The sequence below is a fragment of the Phocoena sinus genome, chromosome 5 (assembly GCF_008692025.1).
Source record: "Phocoena sinus isolate mPhoSin1 chromosome 5, mPhoSin1.pri, whole genome shotgun sequence".
Taxonomy (NCBI): domain Eukaryota; kingdom Metazoa; phylum Chordata; class Mammalia; order Artiodactyla; family Phocoenidae; genus Phocoena; species Phocoena sinus.
In genome coordinates, this window is record NC_045767.1 from 125857592 (window position 1) to 125881796 (window position 24205).

The following is a 24205-nucleotide window of genomic DNA, read 5'->3' on the forward strand; positions in this document are numbered from 1 at the left end:
AGCTGCTGTCCTTTACCTTTCAAACCTTTTATTTCAGCCTCTTCTCACCTAGTCTGGGCTCTGATGAAAAGGAGCTCGACTTCCTTGTTTGGGCTTTAATCTAACTCCTCCACCACCTGTGTCTCCAGCTAGCAAGTGATACCTGCAGGTGGGCCTTCCCAGACTTGATGTTTTCTTAGCGTTACTGCTGCGGACTGGGGATTCTTTCTGAATTGCAGAAACCCTCACAGAAGGTTGGACGAGGGCAGAGAGGGAAGCTCAGTGCAGCACTCATTCTCAGGGGTCAGAACTACACAGTCTGGAGAGCTATTAGAAAAAAGACTGGCCCCGTGTCTGGATCTGAACATATTGATAATATTAATTCCCACTTATGATCATACTGTCCATGTGGATGGGGAAAAAAAAGATACCACATCAGTCAGTCTCAGCAACCCTGATGCATTCTTTCATCTCCCCACCCACCTCTTTGAGTTTGGTAGCTTTTGTAACAATTTCGCTGGGTTTTGTTAAACCTGGAAGCAAAAGTGGTCGTCTGAAACTTAAAAGCTGTATTTAGCAACGTGGAAGCATTAGTGCTGAATTAGAATGCTGGCAGTGACTGCTGGAGTAAAAGTCAAGGCTGCCAGGAGACAGTGGAATTCTTTTACATACCTTTCAGGTGTTTTTTGTTTGTTTGTTTTGTTTGTTTTTTTCCATGCATGTGCTAGAAGGACCAGTGAGAGCAGTGAGTGAGTTGAGTTCGTGTAAAGGGATAAAGGTGCTATGAATCGTGAGAATACCTTAGAATCGGTTCCATTCTCAAATAAAGAGGTCACATCTATTGAAAAGATTGAGTTGGGTAGGTCACAGCTTTTCTCGTTACCTCCTCTTCAGGTGATTAAAGTAGTATTGTTTTTTTTCCTTTCGCTGTTTGCAGAGACTTAACTCCTAATATAAATAGACCAGAAATTAATAGAGAGCAAGGTTATATTTGGGGTAAGTTTAAAAACACTTCAGGGAGAAATACACATCAGCGTTGATGTAAGTAATTTCTGTCCCACTATGTTAGGGGTACAATTATAAGATTCTCCTTTCCTAATAAAGGGTTTTATACTAAACTCTGAACCTAAAAGAGGAGTTATTTGCATAAAATATGAGTAGTCTCACATACCATAACATTCAACGTTGTTAATTGAATTTCTGACAAATGTGTATGTGATACAAACCAAATGACATGTACTCGCTTTCTTTATGTAGTCATTTGGCATGGGAGAGAGTCGTCTTTAGATTACTTCATTTTTCACATACCCTAATCTAGGCTGTAACATAGTAACTCTGTGAAAAATCGTTATTATGAGAAAAGATGAGAGAAAAATGAAAGAGACACTGAAAATGAAAATAGGAATCCTAGTTGAGAATCGCATGGTACTCAGTTTCTTGGGCCACAGTCGTAGATAGTCATAGGTAGCCCATGACAAGTTCTAGTTCATCCTGAAACCTGGTGCATCTTCACCCGTGTCCTTCTGATGTCTCCTGCACGGCCAGCTGTGACCCTGCTGAACCAAGAACACCTCACGCCTGCCTCTTCTGGGTCAACAAAGGCTGGCCCTCCATTGGATTGGCCCCATGAACCCTATCTTTCCTTTCACTTCCCTCAAAGCACCTCAGAACTAGCATAACCTATGTTTCATATTCTCAGGATCCTGGTCTCTGGAATTATGTTAATATATTCATACATGTAACACACGCATTAGATAGCAGCAACAACAGATGTGTTAAAGGTGACAAGTGCGTTTTCCCTGCTCAGTGTATGGAAGGAAGTGTGGTGTCAAAGGAAAGCCTGAGTCGAGCTGGCTGACGGGATTGCTTCTCCCGCTCATCAGCTCTGCGGCCCTGGTCATTGAACTTGACCTCTTCGGGACTTCATTTGGTCTGAATCAGGGACCCTTAAAAGATTGAAAGAGAGTAAAGTTATTAAACTTCCTGGCATAAAACAGTCACTAGATAATGTTAATTGTGCCTAGGTGGGCATTTAGATTATAATGGCATTTTGAAGACAAGGGCTCAGTGAAGATATTAACTCTAATTGTGATCTGATTGTGGGGTGAGTGTCAGGTTCGGTAGCAGGCTGGTTGGTCAGCTATTTAGGGACAGGGTTATTTTTGGTGCCTCTGAATGTACTCCATCTTTATCATCTTCTCATGAGACTTGGCTCTGGCCCCATCAGATATTTTCGAAATGGTCTGCAGTGCTGAATTTATGTTTTGAGAGAGAGGGGGGAAAGAGAGAAGAGGAAATAGAAGTTTGGGTAGATGAAGTAATGAGTCCCCAGAGATACCTGCACACAAATGTCACCTCACATGGCAAAGGAGACTTTACAAACATGAGAGTATAGACCTTGAGATGGAGAGATTATCCTGGATGGTCAGAATGGGTCTGATCTCATTACTTTGTGCTTAAAAATGGGGAACCTTTCCCAGCTATGGTCAGAGGGAAATATGACCATGGAAGAAGGATCAGAGATGTGCCATTGCTGGCTCTGAAGAGGGAGGAAGGGGACCACAAGCCAAGGAATGTCGGCGACTCTGGAAGGTGGAAAAGACAAAAAAGCGGATTCTTCCCTAGAGCCTCCAGAAAGGAAGGCAGCCTTACTACCACTTGATTTTAGCCCAGTGGGACCTGCGTCAGACTTTTGGCCCACAGAACTGTCAGGAAACAAATGTGTGTTATTTAAGTCACTTAAGCTTATGGTAATTTCTTACTGCAGAAACAGGAAACTAATATAGAAGTTAAAAAATAAATGTTCAAGGGTGAAAAGGAATACAAGAGTGACTCCAGAAGTTCTAGAACAATCTAAAAAGTCTTATTCCTAATACTCAGATGTGTGAGACCATCTTTTCCTTAGAAGTAAGCCCAGAGGTGGACAAGCCACACGGCGACTTCCCTGGGTGCTGCCCTTCAGCATTTTGCTTTAAAGGTGTCACAAACCGACCTGACTGGGCAGCTGGGAGTGGCAGCTCAGACCAAGCATCCGTGGTGACAGCAGCTGTGGGAACAGCAGGCAGAGCCCTAGAAATAAGGTGGCTTGATGGGAAGTGTTTGCACATGGTCACCCGAGTCCAACTTTGTTATTATTAGGGACGAAGTACGGCAGACAAACTCAGGGGGAGAGCGGAGCACCCCAGCATGAGGCCGGAAAGAGAAAGTGCGGCGAGGCTGGGCGCCTGTGACGATGACCCAAGCAGGTGGGAGCGGCCGGCTGATGGTCAGATGTTGCCGCAGCTGGCCGTGCAGCCCCAGGGAGCTGAGCTTGGTGTCGCTGGGAGCTGGCAGGGGGCAGGAGCGACAGTGGCCCTGCCTCTTTGGCCTCTGCTTTGGAAGAGGACGGCCCACTGCTGTGATAGCGACAGCAGAGATAAGATAGCCTCTGGCAAAGAGAGACATTCCTCATCCCCAGATGACAGGGGCAGGTTCCAACACAGGTTTAAAGAGTGAACAGGAGCAAAGCAGGTTCCATAAAATCTGATGGGAGGAGATGTGATTTTTATTTTTAAAACAGCACAGTCCTTGAGGGTTGGTCTTTTGAGGTCTGACCTGTGTGGCATGTTGAGCGTCTGCCGGTGTGTTCTTTGTGCCTGGAGAGCCCTGAGTCCGTATGGCAGAAGCTTGGCGGAGGTGGGCGCGAGTCTCCAAGCGCACGACTTGGCCTTCTGTGCTTGGTCCAGGGCCCGCCCTGCGTGAGCGTGGAGTGAGGGTTCCTCCCCCTGGGGCCGCACGGCCAAACCAAAGCGAACACCCCTGGCATGCCAGGCTGGCTGCTGCTCCATTCGCTGCCCTTGGTGATCTTGCCCTGTGGAAATCTTAGCGCGTCCCCACGAGAGCTGCGTCTACCTGCCCAGGCTCTAGGCGCTGCCCCCAGGCTCCCTGGCAGCGGTGAGCAGCCGATCCAGGGCTCTGGGCTTCTGTCCAGAGGAAAGAATGCGAGGACAGGTCCCATCCAGACAGCACCGAGAAAGGAGAGAAAACGGAGCAAAGCCCTGGCTTCACCGCCCCCACCCTTCTCTTCCAGAAGCGATTTGAATGTGTCATACGGGATTTAAGTTTCATTATTTGTGTCTTCCTTTCTGTAGCCGGTAAGAGTCGTTGGAGGGAAAATGAGAGAGACAGAGAGGGAGAAGCTAAAGGCTGGAGAACCCACAAATTGGATTGTATTCCCGAGAAACCAGATGTTAAAAAAAGTGCATTCGGGCTTCCCTGGTGGTGCAGTGGTTGAGAGTCCGCCTGCCGACGCAGGGGACACGGGTTCGTGCCCCGGTCCGGGAAGATCCCACATTCCACGGAGCGGCTGGGCCCGTGAGCCATGGCCGCTGAGCCTGCGCGTCCGGAGCCTGTGCTCCGCAACGGGAGCGGCCACAACAGTGAGAGGCCCGCGTACCGCAAAAAAAAAAAAAAAAAAAAAGTATGCCTTCAAAGAAGAAGGCACAGTTGGGAGCAGCGGTGCGAGAGAGGAGGCGCGTCCTCGAGCAGGGCCAGGGGCGTCCGAGCGCAGGGCGGGGGAGACGGCGGACGAGGGTGAGCACGGAGTGCAGAGGCAAAGCCAGGGCCCGGCGCCTCACGCAGGTCCTGGGACACAGTCAGTGCTTTGCACCCAGGCGGAGACTCGTCACGTTCCCGAACATGAGCTTCAGGCATCTCAGCGTAGGCAGCCCCGCCACCGGGGGCACTCGTGTGCGCTAGCTGTGAGGCTGACACCTGCCCGGGCTGGAAAGGGCCCGGAGGAGGAGGAACACGGGCGGGCGGCAGAGCCGTGGGCTTAGGGGGCCGGAGGGTAGGAGTCGCAGGGCTCCTCCCGCGCGCCGTAATGAGGGTGCGGCGCCCGGGGTGGGTGGGGGGGGGGGGGGAGGGCTGCGTAGAGGCCAGAGGTGCTCCCTTTGTACGCGCAGTCCTTTAAAACAGCTTGCATTTATTGTGGCTCTTAAGCGGCCAGGGCTAATGGCTTGGTATGGATAATGTCTTGGCTTAGTTAGTTATTGTGAATGCTCCTTGTTTCTCCTGTGGAGTCCCTCGTCCCTGCCTTTCGAACAGTCCCTCACAGGCTCCTTGAATCCATACAGCCCGTGCTCAGGGCCACCGGGGAGCCTGCGTTCTCCAAGCAGCCACCACACTGGGAAGCGGCTGCCCCACGGGGTTGCCCAGGTCCCGGCGGGCTCCGGCTCTGATGCACAGGCCTGCTCCCTGCGGCATGGGGTTCACGTGTGTGTTCCCATGGAAGGATGGGCTGGAGACATTTCTGTTGATAACTGACCCCTGCAAGAGTCTTTCAAGGTTACGCTGGAGATAGAACTGACAAAGGCAGGCAGAAAGGGACACCTGTACAAGCAGAGCCCGAACAAGGCACCGAGGCAGGGGTGCTTCCGGCAGGGAGGACAGCCTTTGCAGAGGAAGGCGACATCTATATTTCTGAGAACAAAGAGCCTAGACGATCCCAATTCCTGTTACAGCATTTCTTTCCAAGGTCACGATATTTTTCTTAAGTCTTCCTAACTCTTTTGACCTTAAATATATTTTGTTCCTGTCTTCTCGTAAGGTGTGTGAAATATCCCAACCTTTGGGACCCAAAAGCAGCTTAGAGCTGAGCACGCTACGTTGGGGTTACGTGTTTATATGTCGGTCTCCCCACAGCTGAGGTTTGTGAGTGTGGTTTGAGGCTGGGACGGAGGCTGACTTGTGTGTGCGTCCCAGAACCCGACGTGGTTCCTGGCAGGTGTGTTGAATGAATGCTCCCAGGAAGATTGAGAGGAGAGCATGTGACTCTAAAGCTGTATTTTGTTGATTCACACATCTGTTATTTGTATGTTCTCTGTATCATGTATAATAACCAAAATGATTTCATGCAGAAGGAATTCAGAGAATCAAGCTTTTTAAAATGTTACATTAATTTTAAGTGGGATCAGCTATAAAATATCTGAAATTATGATACTTAAAACATAACAGTATGGAACAAAACCCTGAGTAGCCTATCAAGTGGGCTTGCCTCTTCTGTTTTCTGACGTAAAATTTATACATGAGATTTGCTGTATGTGGCAGGTCATCTCCCTCTCGTGTGGCTCTAGGTGATTTTAGTTTCCAAGGAGTTGTTTTAGTTTTTGATCGTAATATCTTTAATTCACACTTCAATGTTTTATATTTGTGCTTTGGTTACTGTCTTCTTTATTTTGTCGCGTTCCCTTGAAGTTGAACATCCTGGGTGCGATGATACCGGTTGCTACTTTTCAGAAAAAAAAATGTTAAATTTAAGTGTGGTAAGGATTCTTCTTACTGAATCATTTACTCCTGGCTGATTTCTCCCAAAGTACTAGTGGAGGGACAGCTGCCCCAGCCAGCAGTCTCCAAAATGGACTTCACAACCCCCAGGCCAATGAGATTTGGGGGGTAAAAATAGACACTATTAAAGACTTCTGTGTCTGTTCATCTTAGCACATACTTTTAACCTTAGGTATATTTTATAACATTAACATATTGATGTGTTAATGTAGGTATATAACTTATAAAGAAACAGAAACAAAATGCAGGCTTGATTTCTTTTCGATTGATGGCATGTGCAGTCAAATATGTTTAGAGACCCTGCTCCAAGCATGGATGCATCCTCGTGGGCAGTTCATCTCTCACCAGGGTTCCTGTCCAACTGAACAGGACGGAGAAGTCAGGTTCCTCCCAGCTGTGTGCAGCAGCTTTGTGTCACTCCGGGTTAGCGGAGAGATGGAGAAATTAAGAATATGGAGAGAGTGTGTTCTCCAGCACCATGTTCTTTAAAATGGCACTTTACTTGGTACCTTCTCTCAAAAAAAGGCTTGAGCCAGCCCAGTCTCTCTCCTCACTGGGAGAACTCTCTACCATGACTTTCGGGGTCAATGCCGAAGAAGCCAAGGACTGAGCCTTATTCTTGGGCTGCCTCCTACGCAGACTTTGCACTCACAATGTGGTACTGTATTAGATTTGTTGACCTCAAGGTCATGGCCAGTAGGCAGTTTCGGTTTTTTTCAGTGGTCATCCCTGCCAAGAAAACTGATCATGTCCTCCATCTCCCCTGGCGATCTGTGTTGATTGTAGGAATGGGGTGTGGATTATACATTGTTGGGTACAGTTACCTCCCGGAATACAATGCGTCTTCTTTTAGACATCCCAGGGAGATAATTTGGACATAATGAAGATCTATAGTAATCAGATAATTACTATCGATTGCTCTTTAGATGTCTTGATGAGGTAATTAGGGTGTACTGGAGAGAAGCTAGAACTGATTGATTGGCATGACTGTAATCTCAAAGATTTCTAATTATGTTTCTTTTCTTCTAATGGCTTATAAACAAACATCATCTTAGCTTTAGAATTTGTCAGGTGCCGGGTTCACCGGGAACAACAGCTTTCTCTATTATGCTAACTAGACCCTGAACATGATCAACATAAGCTCATTACGCCTTCCTGCTGAAGCGGAAGAAACTGCAATTAACCCTCGCTTTTCTTATCCGTCTTTATTCCCGCATGGCCAGATTCTCCTCGAGGACTGGAGTGTGAAGTGTTGTGGGAGGGTGTTTCGTGAGGAGCGTGTACGGTTCTGTGCTGGGTACGTCTAGAGGCCTATGGGGACCCTTGGAGCCTGCTGAGCTGCGGGCACAGCAGAGCCAGGGCACAGTGACACAGCGTCTGTGTCGGGGTGGCTGAGTGCTGTCTCTCGTCACAGGTAACAGCTGCTTATCAGCCAGCAAAGTTGAATATTCTCCACGTCAGTGCTCTCAAGTAGCTGGACCACTCCCATCTCTGTCAATGTGCTATTGCCTCATCTCTTCCATTACACACTAACTAGAGGAGTCCCTGCCTGAGACCACATTCCACATCACCCTCATATTCCCTACACCTTATAGGACCTTTCGGCAGCTTGCATTGTGCAGAATAGTGGCCCGACTCAAAGATGGAGGGTGCTAAGAACCAGTAACGGAGCAGTTTGAAATGAGCTGTTTCCATCTAATCAGTGATGTTGGTAAGCTCTGCACTTACTGGACCACAGTTCTGCACTGGGACCATCTATCTCTGCGGGAGTAGGTTCCCTATACACGCCTGTGGAATGGCCTGAGTGATCACCTGTGTTACTGAACCCCATGCTTCCGACTGAAATCTCACCAAAGAAGAAAATCGTATTTTGTTTATATATTGTTATAAGATCCGTTATTTTCCTGAAGCCCTTTGGGAAAAAAGGTCACAGATGCCTGCGTATTCTTATCACTAAAACTTTTACAGCACGAGAGGAACAAACTGCACCAGGACGGTTCAGACAGCAGAGGGGACTCGGGATGTTTGTTCATTGATAACTTTTGGTTTGCTGATGTTTGGATAATTGCAGCTGTAGCTGGAAATGCTTCATTAACTCCCATTAGCTAGCTTGAGGAGTGGAAGTGGATACAGAATTTATCTTCATGTTATATCTTTATAGCATAAGTAAAGTTACATAGCAAATTTAATCAGCCATGGTTCTTGAAAAATGAGGTGGTTTTTTAAAAAATTTAATCTGAGTGACTATTTAGATCAATAGTTGGTGCTGAAAATTCCTCCTAATCTGTATCAGTGTACTTTCCTCTGTTAGAATATTTAATGAGCATATTTTTATTTTTTGATAATTGGGAATTGTGCAGTGGATCATTTTAAGCACAAATTTTATTTCTGTAGGTAAAGAAACAAAAAAAAAAAAAATAGAAAAAGTGCCCAAAACACATTCCAGATTTTTATTTGTTAGCTGGTATTTCCAATCTAAGATCTGGTTTGTTTTCTAGTTGTTTTGCCACTTTCCCTAAAAGTTCATTGAAAATCTACTTACATATCTGTTTATCTACGTTTCTACCAATTTTTTCTTTTTGGGGGGATTCTCCCCATGTTGGGTTCTGATTGTCATTGCCCCGTATTTGATTAAATACCCCACTTGTTCATCAGGAAGTGTAGACTGTACTGAATGTACCGCACAACAGTGTCGTGTGGCTTGCTGACCCAGTCCATGGCCAGTAGGGCCCAGTCACGTGCAGACTGGCGGGGGCCTCAGTTGGAGGGTCTCGGGGCTCTAGGATGGAGGTCACGCGCTGCACAGTTAGGTTTTGGGGCTGGGGGCAGAGTGAGGAAGCATACTATGGAAGTGATGCCAGTCATTCATATTTGCTTTTGGTTTGGGACATGTCGTCGCAGGAAGTCTTGCAGCTCGAGAGACAGATGGGAGGACAGCTCCTAGAAGAACCTAAGGCTCTTCACTTTAAAGGCAGCACCCACAACCTGCGCCTGTCCATTCATGATGTCGCCCATTCCCTCTGGAAGAGCAAATTGCTGGCCAAATATCAGGTAAGGTTCCCAAGCTGAACTAAAGGCGTGGAGACATCTGCAAGAGGACTAGAATGATTTAGACAGAAGATACTCCCTTCCTTGAAAGTAATCCTATCTCAGCACTCGTTTGTCCAAAACAGTTGGGGGGTGTTTAGGATTTTTTGAAAAATACTCTAGACATACTGGAGGAGATGCTTTTTTCTGAATTCTCTTTCAGATAACTTTACTATCAGTGTTTTAGTAAATAAGATTTCCAAGTCCATCCTGTCTGTGCATTCTGAGTAATGTTAACATTGAATTGGTACAAACCAGCCTCAGATGCATTCATAGGAGAAAGGGAACACTGTTATCCCACATGACACAAAGGAGGCTTCAGCCTGGCTAGGAGAGTGCCTTTACGTCGAAAACGTAGACGGAACCTCAGCTTGGAAGCTGGGATAGCAAGTGAAAATAAAACCTGGTCAGGATTTTATTAAATAACAGCATAAACATACTGGTCCCAAGTCCCACTGTATGTAGCTGTGTGTGGGAAAAACAAGACTCTCCAGAGGTGTTCACCTCATCCTCCATCAGCCAGCCCACGCTCTCAGGAGACTGTGTGATGGGATCCCAAGCCTCAGACCCATCCTAGGAGTCATCGACACCCTTAGGATCAGCAGTGAATCCTTGTCTACACACGTGCAAATCCAATCCCACACCCTGCACTGTAGCTGCACTGGTTGTGATTTCCTGATGTAGTAAGTCATGAACATACTAGAAGGGATGAAGGGAAGAGTTTCAGCTGCATTCTTACTCTCAGATGTCTGGTACTTACACAGAAATTGTGGGAAACAAACCCACTGGTTTGCTTACAGTCTCGAGCTCTGATGGGGGTACATGCTCAGCACTTGCTTGACAGATCGGCTTTAACTTCCTCATGAAATCTCCTCCTTTGCTTTCTTCTTTCTCTGATTTTGCAACTGCCATAGAAGTCCACAGATCTTCCCCTTTTATGAACAGTTCTTTTTGTGCAACCATAATGGAAAGTTGTTTTTATAAAGATAACCTGATGTTAGTTTAAGCTAAGGCTGGCTGAGTTCTCACCATCTGCCAGACTCTCGTGTACTTTGATTAATCTCATTTAACCCCCTCCATTCAGGTACTCTGTTGCTTAGGTACAGTCTTTCACAGATGAAGAAACTGAGGAAAGGTTAAGTAACTTGCCCCAAACCACCAAGTGAGCAAGGGGAAGGCATCCTATTTGTACTGGATTTGGCTCCAGAGCCTGTGTTCTTAACCAACATGGTCTACTGTTTTGTATCAATCCTTCTTCTCCCTTTATTGATAAAAAGATTCTTGGGCTCTGTGAGGTGATCTAGACTCATAGACAATTGTGTCTGTTAGAGGCTTGGTGCCTTTTAGGCCAAGAACTTTTCTGTGGCAGCTAATCAAGCCTCCGGTTTCCAACCTGTAGTGAGTTTTGACTTGCCCATCCTGTGCAGAGGGAGGGCGTAGGCACAAAAGGGAACTGGGTCAGTGCGTCATCCTTTAGACTTTGCTTTTCTCCAGGGTACCGTGGCAGGGGTTCCTTTTAATGGGCAATGACTGGAGTGTGTAGGTTTTATTTGGGCAATTGTCTAAACCTTAAAAAAAAGATCATTTATGATGTTTTCTTTGTTTTGGGGGGGGTTTTTTGTAAGTGACAGAGAAGCGGCAGGCTGGTTAGGTATAAGGATTCTGGGGCTGATTCCCTGGGTTCAGACCTCAACTCTGCCACTTTCTAGCTGTGGGACTTTGGGTGAGTTCTTTAACATCTCTGGGCCTCAGTTTTTTTTCACCTGAAGAGGTTGGGATGTGCTTGTGCATGGACCCAGCGTGAGGATTAAATCAGGTAATTAACATGTGCAGTACTGAGACGAGTACTCCACGGCGCGCTGATAGCTTCCTTGAGCGTTAGTCCCTCATTTGTGGCTCACCCTTTTCTATGCTTCAGGAAATTCCTTTCTACCACATCTGGAGTGGGTCTCAGAGAAACCTCCACTGCACGTTCACTCTGGAAAGATTTAGCCTGAACACAGTGGAGCTGGTCTGCAAACTCTGTGTGCGGCAGGTGGAGGGAGAAGGGCAGATCTTCCAGCTAAACTGTACCGTGTCCGAGGTAAGAGGCGCTCGTTGGTCTCAGACCAGAGGAGAGACCGACCTCCGGGAGGGCCAGTGGGGTATAAAGTATCTCAGTGTGGGAAGTCCTGAAAAGCGCTCTGGAGGGCCTGCTGGTTCATAGAATAGTATTTTTAATGAACACAGGGAGCTAAAATTATATGAAAGTGTAATAGAGGATCCCTTTTAAAAAACAGGACTTTTAGGTTTTGTGACGTGAACTTTTTACACAGATCTGGACTTCAAGTATAAGGTTCAATTTAAGTATCGCACACATAGAGTAACTTTCCCCAAGCATCCCTGCTGTCCCATTCCTTGTATCCTCCGCCTCTCCTCCTGTTCTGGTTCTTTCCTCGGAACTCACCTGCTTTGCCTGACCGTGCACTCCCTGCCCCCTCCTTTGGCCTCCTTTCCTTTTATCTCCACGTCGAAAGGAGAAGTCTCTTGGTCTCGTTGCTCTCTTACACATCATCCTCCAAATAGAAGAGATGCCCTTCTCCCCGAGGTAGGAGAGACAGTCCAGAAATAGAAGTAAAATCTAGGCATTTCCCCCCTGGCGCCCATCACACTGCCTTTCCTCGCTGTGACCGTCACTTCCTTCAGGTGGGACTCTGTCATTTCTGAGATAGAGACGTATAAAACCATCACAGCTATTTCAGACTTCTCTGGGTGGAAAGAGGGGGTGCTCATGACCTTATTGGTTACCTGGGACCCCAGGGCTTGGAGTTAGAACCACGGAAACGCTTCAGGCTGGAGGGACAAAAGGAAAAGGACAGGGTGAGAGGAAGGGGGCAGCACCGTCCGGGGCCTGTGGAGCTGAGCTTGGCGTTGCTTTTTGAGCGACAGCACAGAATTGTCATATTTTAGAAGTACAGCCGGACGGTATGTGATTTAAAAGACTCCTTCTTCCTCGCTGTCTCATGCACAGTGACGAATGAAACGTCACCCTGTTCGGCGTGTCTCACTCCACATGTCGTATTTAAAGACAGTCTTCCTTAGCAAACCGAGGGGGGAAGCACGTCAGCCTTGATGCTGCCACCTCCTCCTTTCCCACAGCCTGGCGAGCTGCGGTCATCGTTTCCTCCCTCCGTTTCATGAGACTTTTGATTCATAAACAACTTTAGTCACAGGCCTCGGTGACATTCATAAGGCATGATCTTGGTGTCAGGGCGCCATGGCAACCGCCGGGCCTTTCTGTGCGCGGGCCCATCTCCCTGGCCCGCAGCACCACCCCTGCTGGCTCGGGAGGGTGTTTTCACTTTCCAGGCCCAGCAGGTCTGCAAAGCTCAATACCCACCCAGCTCCAGCCACAACAAAGGCTGTGGAATTTTGGTGGTGGGGGGGGTGGTGGCGAGGAGGTCTGCTCCTTTGATGCTTGCTTTCTGTTCAGCATGAGCGATGTGATGAAAAGGCAGATGAGCTGTGGCCGCGAATGAAAGCGCGCTGGTCAGGGCTGACCACCCCCCGACCCCCCCGCCAGGCCAGCCAGCCCCTCACCGAAGAGACAGTGTCACGTCATAGTGTGATCCGTTTAAGGACTTTCTTTCCTGTGCCAACACAGGGGAAAGATGATTTCTTTTGTAACCTGGTGGCAGTCAGCTCAGGCCGACCCTTTAGTCTCCTCAGAGGCCTGTGACAGACAAGCACACTTAGCGGGAGGCAGAAATGACCCGAGTCAGATGACTTTGGGGATTAGGGGCCACTCTGCTGCTTTTCCTTCTGGGTCACCGAGTCCCACCGTTGCTGTTAGCATTTGAATGCGGTGCATGTGGCCCGCAGAGCGGGGAGAGTTGGGCTGGTACTGATGTCGGGAGGCAGGCTGTGTGCTGGTGAACGATTGGCTCTGGAGAGCCCCGAGACCTGGATTCTCATCAAAAGCTCGAGGAGGGGTTCCCTGTGGCTGACAAGCCACAACCAACCAGAGAAAAGGCTCCACTGGTGGTGCCTGTCTTCTGGACAGGGCTCCTCCCTAGGGTCACACGGCAGGCGGCCCGGGGTTGCAGTTCCAACGTCCCATCTCCTGAAAATGAGCTGACTTGCCAGGAAAGTGCTGCTGCCCTCCCCCTGCCACCCACTGCACAAGGCGTCACCAGCGCTCCTTTCTAAAGCTCCTCGGCCCTTGGCCTCTGCAGTCAGGCACAGGGCCTGCTGCCCCCCAGGGAGACCAGGCTGTGCTTGACATAGGCCGGGGTGATGTCAAGAGCTGGACGATTGCTCCTCTCTAGGGGCCTTGGCCAGAGATTCCTTACCTAGAGATAAAGCCTTTAGTCTCACCGAAATGAAGTTTAAGAATGAAAATGCCTAGACGAGTTAAAAGTATGAGGATAAATGATGATAAAAGGTTTTTCCTTAGAGGGACAGGGGAGGTAATAAAGGAGAAGCTGCCCATCACCAGCAAGAGGGAAAAAAAAGTAGAGAAGAGAAAGAAGCTTCAGTCTCGTTAGGACTTTTAGTTTTAACTACAGTATAGACAAAGACGTTATAACCCTGTTAACTGTTGACACACAGCACTTCCGTGCACACAGAGCCTCACTCTGCTATAGCCATCCTATCTATTCACCTCCTCTGTTTTCTATAGCCTGTTCAAAAAGGACCCTTGGGAAAATCTAGTTTTTCTAAGTGACTTCAGGAAGAGTCAGAATACAGGAAAGGAAAGTCGTTTCTCCCGTGGAGTGCTGAAAATGTGTGCCATAGCAGCTGTTTGGTTAACGGTGAAAACCATGCTTAACCAAGGGAAGCGTAACATCAAAGACAGATGGTACCAGTATCATAAACAATTATTATAATAAGTGTTCTGTGAGAGCAAACCTGGAAGTAAAAGAGCTAACAGCAACAGAAATCACTAGATGAAATCTGAATGTAAAGGTATATATGTATTTTTCTTTTACCTCCAAGGCTGCTGTCAGCCATCTGATAAGAGAGACAAGGGCTTGTCTCATGCACAAGGAAATAAACAGCCACAGTAGCCAAGGCTGGAGACTCCGGGTTTGAAGGCCCACGTAAAGTGCTGACAGTTCTTTATTCACCAAGAGAAGGGGGACAACGTGTATGTGTGAGCAGAGCTTCCCGAGAGTCGTGCCTGCCTTACCTTCAGGACTGAACAGCGAGGAGAGCCTTACCTTTAGCCACATTTAGTTGGAATGTGGCAGCACTATTCTGCGAGATGGGCTTCTGTTAGGAACTGGCTTCATCCTCGCTCCACCAGAAAACATACCTTCCTCCCTTCAACAAATAGGAATGGAGTAGCTTCCACGTTCAGGGCACTGCCCTGAGGGTCATAGAAGTTCTGAGGATGACAAAAATACTCTCATCTCCAAGAACTTTGGGAAATCAGAGGAAGTCGTCTGTAAGTACAACCAGCGTGCATAGAGCAGACGTAGGAGGAGGACAGGGGCTGTGGGAAGTGCTGTTGGAGGGCTCCAGGCGGAGGGCTTTGGGCGGCTTTGCTCAGGGAACATGCTTTGCAGCCCACGTTTTGCCGTGTTTGCCTGACAGAGGTTAAGGGAAAGGGCAGAAGAGCTCTCGAAGGTACATCCTTAAGAAAGGCGCTAGGAACAGTGAATGGTCCGGTCATGCCGGTGCAACTGGAGAAAGGCAGGAGCCAGGCTGCCAGGTGGAGGGAACACAGGGGCCCCTCGTCCACGGCAGGCCTGGCTCTGCAGGTTACAGGCATTCCAGGCTTCAGGCCGGCCCTGCAGATAACCTCATGGCCTGATAAGGAGTTGGGAATCCATGTGGTAGGAGAGCCATTTAACACTTACCAAGAGAAGGCAGGAGAAACGTCAGTGCTGGGCTTTAGGAAGATGAGTCTGGCATAAGGGATAGACCGCAGGGAAGCAGCAGGGAGCTGGGGAGGCCACGAGGCAGCGCTACACCAAGCAGACCCCCCCCACCCCCACCCCGTGCAGACTCAGCCTTCACGGCAGGCCAGGGATGGGTTTCCTTCTAGGCCCCATTATTATGGTCCAGACAAGAAGCAAGCAGGACTTGCAAGTGGGCCGTAGCGCTAAGCTGTGGAATGAGGTGTGATTTCTCCACGCCTCTGCCCGCCCCCGCTCCCAATTTTATACCTGAGAGAAGTGCTGGCCACTTGGGTGCAGACGTTCCCAACGTAAATCTGTTGAAAAACAAGAGTCCTCTCTTCTGGTGCCCTTTGTTTAAGCCCTGTGCCCTTGAGGTCAGGAGCCCTCTGTCCTCGTGGTCCCTTGGAACAGTGCAGGGAAAGCTCTTTGGGATTCAGGGACTCCAACGTATCTCGTACCAGTCTTTTCAGTCCTGCTATGTGCTGGAGTTGTTAACATAAAGGAGCCACTGGAATCCTCCGAGGCTCAGTTTGCCAGGCTTTGGGCTCTGAGGCCAGATGTTGTGATCACAGCCAACACCACTTGATGGTCTATGGCAAAAAAATGTGTTTTGCTCTAACGTGCCCTCCAGAGGCCCCGGACGGACCCTGTGCCTTGTGATCGCACAAGCCTCGCAGTGGGCCTGGGCTGCTGATCCTGGAACACAGACAGTGGCCCCCAGGTGTAGGAACAGCAGGGTCTGGGAGGCTCTGGAGGGCGGGGGCACTGACGTCTGAGCAGAGCCCTCCACCAGACCCCGAGGCTTCCTGATGGCTGGTCCTGCGTGTGGCTGTTTAATCCTCCAGCAACTAATTATGTTCACCACGGAGTTACCTGCTCTGAGAGAGAGGTGACATTTAAAGTAGATTAAGTGGATCTTCTTTTATTGCTTTAATAGTCCCCAGGCAACATTTGCTTTTCCAACCAGCAGAAGTGATCAGAAAATGATTAGAGTTTCTCCTGCAGATGAATTTCAGGTTTTGCAATCGTGCTGTTTTATGAGCTGAAACTATCTCAAGAGCCAATCTGTGGTTTTCTCTACTAAAATTAGATTTAAAAACAAATAAGGGTGTACAGCAATTGGAGGATTCTGTTAGCAGCTTGCCCTAAAGCCAGGTACTGTGTTCGCCATTTCCTTTTAAATAATTAGTCTTAATTTGATGTCATCTGGAGGAGAGCTGTGTTCCATTTCATTCAACAAAAGCAGGCCCCGAGCCATCTTCTACAGAGGTGAGAGGGAGAATATACTCAAGCGTTTGCCCAGGGCTTCCCCTCAGGGTCAGACAGTCTCTAGAATCTCAGATCTAGATCAGTTCATTCTCAAAGAGCTGCCCTTTTGAACATTTCTCTCCCCCCCCACCCTGAAATCTAAACCTTTAGCAGTATTGATATTCCCTTGCTCATCCTGGAGAATCCCATTAGAAAAGCTGTAATTGAATTACACCCGAGCTTTCCAGCTAGCCCAGTCCTTACAGAAGACCCATAAATCCAAGGCTGTGCAAGAATCAGCTCAGAATGTACCTCTTCCTCTCAGGCAGGTCACAGAGAATCACAACCGTCAGCCAGAAAGAAGCCATTCTCACTAAGGAGAATATAATAACATTCATTCTCTTCTTACCATTCAAAGCAAGGCATTATGTTGACTGGCTCAATAAGGATTGCTTTTGTCTTCAGAAATAATGCTGTGTTGTCCCGTGCCTGAACTACAGGAACCTACTGGTATCAATTTGCCTCTGCTGGATCCAGCGAGCACCGTCACCACCATGACGGGACCCGGTGCTTTCAGCATCCCTCCCCCTATCCGGCAGAAGCTCTGTAGCAGCCTGGATGCCCCACAGACGAGAGGTCATGACTGGAGGATGCTGGCCCATAAGCTAAACCTGGACAGGTGGGTATGGCCAGGCTTCAGAACTAGTTCCTGTTAGACATCGGGCTCCAGGACTGATACAGCTGACTTAGGGCAACGTTCATTTTTTTCCTCCATCTCTACGTTTACTTACTTTTCATTATGACAACATGTATGAAGCTCCTACCTTGTATCTTGCACCATGGTCTTGCAAACACGTCGTTGAGAGACATCCTGGGCTTACCTGACATTTGTAAATATCAGGTTTTGTGATCCACTTCGCAAAGCTGACGGGCTAAATCCCCCTAAATGATATATCCATGCACTAATTTGTTCCTCGCCTCCTGTTGAGCAGGACCTAATGCTGGATGGGTAATGAACATGCTAAACACAGTGCTGCTAGGAAGTTACGAAGAGACCTCTGGAGCCTCTTCTTTGTAGAACGTTGCCGTCACTACCAAGCAAAAGGCATGGCATAACCTGTCAAAGATGATCAGAGCCTGGGCTGGAAAGAAAACATAAGTCTCTTGGTTTCCTGTTTAGGATGTGCCCCACAGACATCTTGTCTCTTAAATTATCTTACTCAGAGTTGAGGTTCAAGTTAAGGCGTCACGTCTCCTGTCTGGGGCTGACCTAATTACGTATGGGCTAGTTGTTGAGAACGGCTCACTGCAAGCCACACTGTCCCAAGTGGGTCCAGTTATACTTACAGAAACACAGTAACGAAAAGGGTTAGTAAAAACTGAAAGGAAAACAGATCCGTACATCACGCCATTCAGCACATTTTCCCATTACCAATTACAGGTACTTGAATTACTTTGCCACCAAATCAAGTCCAACTGGCGTCATCCTGGATCTCTGGGAAGCACAGAACTTCCCAGATGGAAACCTGAGCGTGCTGGCAGCTGTCTTGGAGGAGATGGGAAGACATGAAACAGTAGTGTCGTTAGCAGCAGAAGGGCAGTATTGACCCAGGCTGGGGCTGAGAGTGAAGGAGGAGAGTCACGGGGAGTCTGTGGACGTCCAGGGGCTCAGAGCTGAGGAGGAAACCCAGTCTAGACCAGTGAGCTCCACAGGCAAGATTGCAGCGGGGGAGAGAAGGAAAACAGACACAACTACCGATATACGTGCCCACTCTACTCGGACATCGTCACAGGAGTTAAGAACAATTGTACAAATGTGTATCTTGAATTTAGAAATCAACCTAATTCTCCTCTTAGTTGGGCTGTATGCTGTGTGGTACAGGATCTTACAGTTTCCTAGGAAACGCTTTTTATTGCTATCCAGATATATGGATAAACTTTCTTAACAAACGCAGTTTCTACAAACGTTGTTTACATCAAATTGGACAGGGATGCAGACACTGTCCATGGCTCGTTCTATTTTTGTTTAAATCATTTGAAGTTGAAGCTGTGGACGGTTTGCTGTGTCTCTTTCAGATTAGTAATTTGCAGAGAAATCACAGGCTTTTCCTACAAATCATATGCATCAAGTGTCTCAGAGGTAATCCTCCCATCAGTGTTGTTTCTAGAACTTGTAGAACCAGTGTTCCTGTTTGTATCAGGGAAGTGGAGAATCCAAGTATAAAGGAGAGAGAGCTAAGACTTCCTTATTCCTTGAGGGCACCCACCTCATGCCCTTGGGGAATAAAGCTATAGCGTGGCAGGGAAGACAGGGATTCATGTTCAGCCACACAAACGAGCATTTTTTTCCACAACATGTGTGTTTGTAATATGCAACTTGAAGTGGTTTTTTTTTTAAAAGAAAGGTATTATTATCATCATCATCATTATTATTGATGAGTATTTACAAGTATTCTAGCAAAAGGATTTTCTTTTAACTTGTTTTTGTTAGCAGTACTGTTAGTATTTAGGTATTGACCTGACCCGGGCACCTTCTCATAACAAGGTGGGCGTGGTCACCAGTTTAATTAAACAGGCATTGCTTCCTTGACCTTTTATCTTTCTCCCATCATTCTGCCTGGAAAGGAGGTAAATGCTTACTGGCTTTGTCAGTCTGGTCTCTGAGCTTGCTCAGGCAGGGGCTTTGTCCCCTGAGTCTCGTCACGAGAAGCGTTCAAGTGTTCTGATTCAGGCTTTACTCAGCATTGTGGTCACACAGCCCCACACGCCTCTCGTGGGTCCTCTGTCAGTGTGGTCGAAGGAACAGCCTCTGAGCTGGAAACCGGTTCTCCTTCTGGGTTTGTCATTGTCTAGCTGTGCTACCTTGGGAGAGTCATTTACCCTCACTGGACCTCAGCTTCCTCACCTGTAAACCGAAGGGATGGGATTAGGTCAGCTCAAGGTTCTAAAACCCTCGACTTCCACTGTGATGCTCCCCGTCTCTGTCATCCGTATGAAGACCACAATGGACGCTGACCTGGATCATTTAAAGATTCATCTAGCCTTTCGCCCAGGCTACATTATGCCTTTCAAATAGTTCCCACTTGGAAGATAATTATTATTCTAACCTGTAACATATTTGTCACGCTTTCAAGTCTTGTCTTTGTGTCATTTCATCACGCTGTTCACCCAGAGATGGCATCCCTTTTTATCACTTTCTTTCCTCTCTTGGGACCAGTTGCCTTCCTGACTAGTTGCAAATTATGTTCTATTATTGTCTTGGTCAAAATTTTTTTAATTAAAAAAATTTTTAACTGAAGAACAGTCAACAGACTACTTTGTGTAAACTGTGATGTTTCCTGAGGACCATCACAGGCTCTTTGTTTTAACACAGGGACTCCATTCAGCAGGTGGGGAATAAAGAGTCAACAAACAGCCCAGGAGCCAAACCAAGATTGAACAACAAGCTCCCGTGCGTATGAATCAGAACTTTCAAAACATAGCTGTGGTTAACTTTGGGGCTGGAGGTATCCAAGTTGCTGACTGGATTTGAATTAGAAATAATTTTATATACCCTTTTCCCCTTCTTTCCACACATATTTCCTCTCCTATTTTGGTAACTTTTTGATATTCCCAGGTTCCTCCATCCTCATCATCGAGAAACTGCTGATACCTTGTGGGGAGCCTTTTCTTTCCTGCCTTTTTATTTCTTATCTTTTGTTTTAGATGCATATTCCATAATCTCTCTCAGACCACCCCCTGTACCATATATAAGAATATGTTACACTTATTGTGAAAGGGAAAGACTGCACTAACAAGTTCAGTGGATAATGAATGCACCAATGCACCAATGCATCTTTGACCAAAAGATAGTAAAATTCTACATTAAAAAAAATTTAATACCTAATTTTTAAAAAGGAGGAGGAGGAAAGAGAGCTGTTGTCCATTGCTGCATCTTAAAATAACTCAAGGTTACTCACCATTACTGGTTTGGGGGGCTGTCATCTGTGGAAGTCGAGAATTAGAAATCTGATACCTAAGGAGAAATAGAAAGGAGTAAATATGTAGTATTCAGATAAATCAATTCCACAGCTGACTAAAAAAAAGTCATCAATGCAGAACTATAGAACACAGCAGGAACTGTATTTTTGAGGCTCCCCCATTGAGGGGGGGCCTTTGGGGTTCACTTCGGATGCTTCGTGGTTTTCGGTTCTAAATCTCAGCACCGGAAATGGGCAGAGCGGTTGATTCCCTATAAGTGAGGTATTCATCTGTCATCAGGTGAATGGCGACTTCCATATGTACAGCACAGCATTTAACATTTATATCAAATGATTTTCCCTGCGAATTCTGATTTCCTTCCTTGGGGGGAGTGAAGTAATCGCTGTTAGACTGCTCTCAAACTCGCAAGATCCAGACTCAGCAGTTCAGCACGTAGGGCGCCGCCTTCTCGGCCATCCTGTGACACGTCCTGCCTGTCATTCCTAGGGCTTCTGTGTAGGTGGTGAGCAAAGACCAGTTTACTTCATCCTGAAGGAAAACAAATCGATCACTTGTGCATGGTGCCATCTAGTGGTGGATAACACAATCTACCCTGCGTCTAATGGGAAAAGTTGTTTGACCAGGGGAATGGATACCTATAGCGTCTGCAGGACCTTTATGACAAACAGACGTGGGGAAATTTTCACTTCTAGTTTTCTTATTCTCACATTGTTTTTCACTGAAATTAGCCATACCAAAAATTACATGTCCTCATGAGCCTAGTACATTTGTTACTAACTCGTTCATACACAACACGTCTCAAGTTGGGTTTTGGTTATACGAATAACAGCAGTACATAAAAATGTGTACAAAACAGTTTTTGAAGAGTTGTCATTTTTAATATTTATATTTTTCATTGGGCTTTATATGTTTTAAATCTTTTAGTTCTCTAGTATTTATTTTTGAGGGTGTAAGAAGCATCCACTTAGAAATAAGTTTTATATATGCAAACGAAAATAGTGCGTCTAATGAAGTGGAAACTTGCTTGATAACCAAGGAGAAGAAATTAGCCTCCTGAATTTGGGGATCTAAAGACAGAGGTTTCCTCCTGTTTTCACTTTCCTCTCACCAAACTCATTGAAATTTCCTTTAAGTGATCTGGAAGGAACAGAAGTTAGATTCAGAGTTGATAACTGGGCACAAGGTGATGCCAAACATGTAACACCGAGGTGCTCACAGCCAGTAGCCTTTTCATAAACAGCATGAACACCAGTGTGGATACTCACCTCAGCTACCCAGAAAAATCCCCACATTATCACAGGAGCAATGTAAGCTCTTCCAAGGCAGGGCAATATTTGGGGTGAGATGTCCGTTAGGTTGCATAACCGTTAGTCATTTTTACATATACTATTATTTTGTAGATTTTAATCTCCCAACTTTCAAATAGTAGAACCATTGTTTAGGAAGAACTCATGGAGACTGAGTTCAGGACACTCGAGAAACTACACAGTAATAATTTTTTAGAGGTATTTCTCCTGTAAGAAGGATATCTTAAACATTCCAATAGTATACTCGTTTTTTTTTTGTTGTTGTTGTTTTTAACTTCTTCTGGAGAAGAGCAGACAAGGCTCTTGCTTATGTGTCCGTAAGTGTGTCTCTGTCGGGGACACAGCAGCTGTGTTCCTGGTCCACTTACTCCGCTGTCTCTATCATTAATGTTTGAGGAAGGAAGCAGTAGATGATCACTGGCTCCTCAGAATTCACAGCCTTTGCCACTACAAGGTCTGCCCCCATGAGGTCAAGCAAATAAAAGTACTGACCTGCAAGAGAGTGTAAAGTAGGTAGAAGAAGTTTAGTTGTCGAATTCTCAGTCTGCAGGTCGAATGGGAGCGTTGGCTCTTGCTGAGCAGTTGCTCTGGTCAAGGTGTCAGTCTCGCACAGAGGCCTCAGTCCTCAGTCCAGGTCCACGGCCGATGAAAGCGAGGATGACTGTGGAAACAGCCAAAGTGAAATTGGGTTTTATCCATCTTCTCTGAGAACAGGCGAGCTCTTGTGAGTCAGAACGCCATTGCTCAAAGCCAGTTATCTGTAAAGATGATAGTGGTCAATGAGCATTAGATTTTATGGATCCAATAAGGAAAGTATTTTTATTATTGATTATCTCAAGGTAATCATTGTTTTACCTTTCGAGTGCCTCATAGCACCAACTATTACACTTTGCTTTTTCGCTTTTTTTTTTTTTTAACCTTACTGAGCTAAGTTGACTGAAATCCTTAGAACTTTGCCTCTGTGCACTGAAGTGCTGTTTCATTACCCTAAGAAAGCTATTTGTATAATCTCTGGCTGTAATGATGACTTTGAAATAGTTCCTTTGCCTCTCAAATGATTTTTTTTCCCCCCATGGAATAGGCATGAGGGGAATACATACATTGTAAGCATTGTTCATTTAAGGCTGTGTTCATACAGGTCAAGTAAGCCAAATGGAGTCATAAATATCTCCAGAATTCATGCCTGAAACCTCCTGTTTTTGAAAAGTAGGGAGATGGCCTTTTATGTCACTGGGTGGGTTTCTGATACAGGCTAACAATTAACTTCCTGATCCTGTAGTCTTATAAACCTTGTGATTGCTCCCGTTTTGGGAAATCCTGCTCTAGAAATCTGTCTTCAGAAGAGTTCATGGCGCCCAGCGTTTTCAGTGGCCCTGTCACCTCCCTGTACTGATGATCTACAGGTAGGATATTTATGCGCTCATGAAACAAAACATAACCTACACTCCCAGCCCTATTTTAGCATGGTCGAGGGCAGCGTTGCCAGGACAGACAGGAACTCCACAAATGCGCTAGCACACAAAACCAAGCAGGTATAAGAGGCTACTTCCCAGCCCACTGTATACTTAGACTTTCGCGTATTGCAGAGAACGGTCCAGAGATCTTCCGGTATCCCTACAGAGTGTCAGGATGAGTCTTGGCCTACCAGCTGTGGAGTAGGAAACAAGGAAGGTGCCCTGAGGTAAGGTCAGCTGCCCACCAGGCAAAGCATTTGCTACCGTATGCCAGCCTCTAAACATGCCATTTCAGATTGTGTCTCAGCAAAATTCTAAGTTGCTGAGGCCGTAGCACTTCAGGGTCTTTAGTTTAACAAACATGCTCAAATCCTTCGTGCCAACCTTAAATTCCAGAAGTCTACTGGACTTGGCACTATCACAGCTGCTGCTGAACCTGATGGCACCTACCCAGGGTGGAAAAACCCTCAGTATTGAGTTCAGAATGTGAATCGTAGGCAATTTTTGCTGATCGGCAGCCTAAGAATTGATGAGCCCTTGACCTCTGAATATCAGCACTTCCGTGAGGCAACATCCAAGAATCATGACCTGAACTACGTCCTGCATGCTAAAGCTGTTCAGAGCAGCACAAAAGAGCAAGAAATCCACAGCCAGTGGAAAATGCTGGACAGCAATCGGAACAAGCCGAATGTGCGATCTGCATTCTCCCCTTTGCTCTTTCCCAGGCCTCCCGTTGGTAATGAGGCCCTCACCCTCCCGATGGGGTGCGTTTAGCCCAGTTGCAGGACTAGCATCCCTGTGTGTGTGTGTGTGTGTGTGTGTTGTGTGTCAAGGTGTTGTATGTGTTCACTGAGTTTAATGTTGACCTGTCGCAAGTTGGTGACCTTCCTCTTCGCTCTTTCTAAAGAAGACAGCCAATGTTGGTCAGAGAAAACTCCCC

The 24205-nt window shown here is 46.8% G+C and overlaps 1 protein-coding gene across 1 annotated transcript in view; it reads left to right on the forward strand.

The window, feature by feature from the left end:
- UNC5C (unc-5 netrin receptor C) overlaps window positions 1-19811 on the forward strand; it is a 188479-nt gene extending 168668 nt beyond the window's left edge. Inside the window, exons 14-17 of the mRNA XM_032632018.1 lie at window positions 9205-9354; window positions 11309-11473; window positions 17024-17202; window positions 17965-19811. Of these exons, the coding sequence (XP_032487909.1) occupies window positions 9205-9354; window positions 11309-11473; window positions 17024-17202; window positions 17965-18130 (660 nt within the window). The 3' untranslated portion in view covers window positions 18131-19811. The remainder of the gene's footprint in view (window positions 1-9204; window positions 9355-11308; window positions 11474-17023; window positions 17203-17964) is intronic.
- Window positions 19812-24205: the final 4394 nt, after the last annotated feature.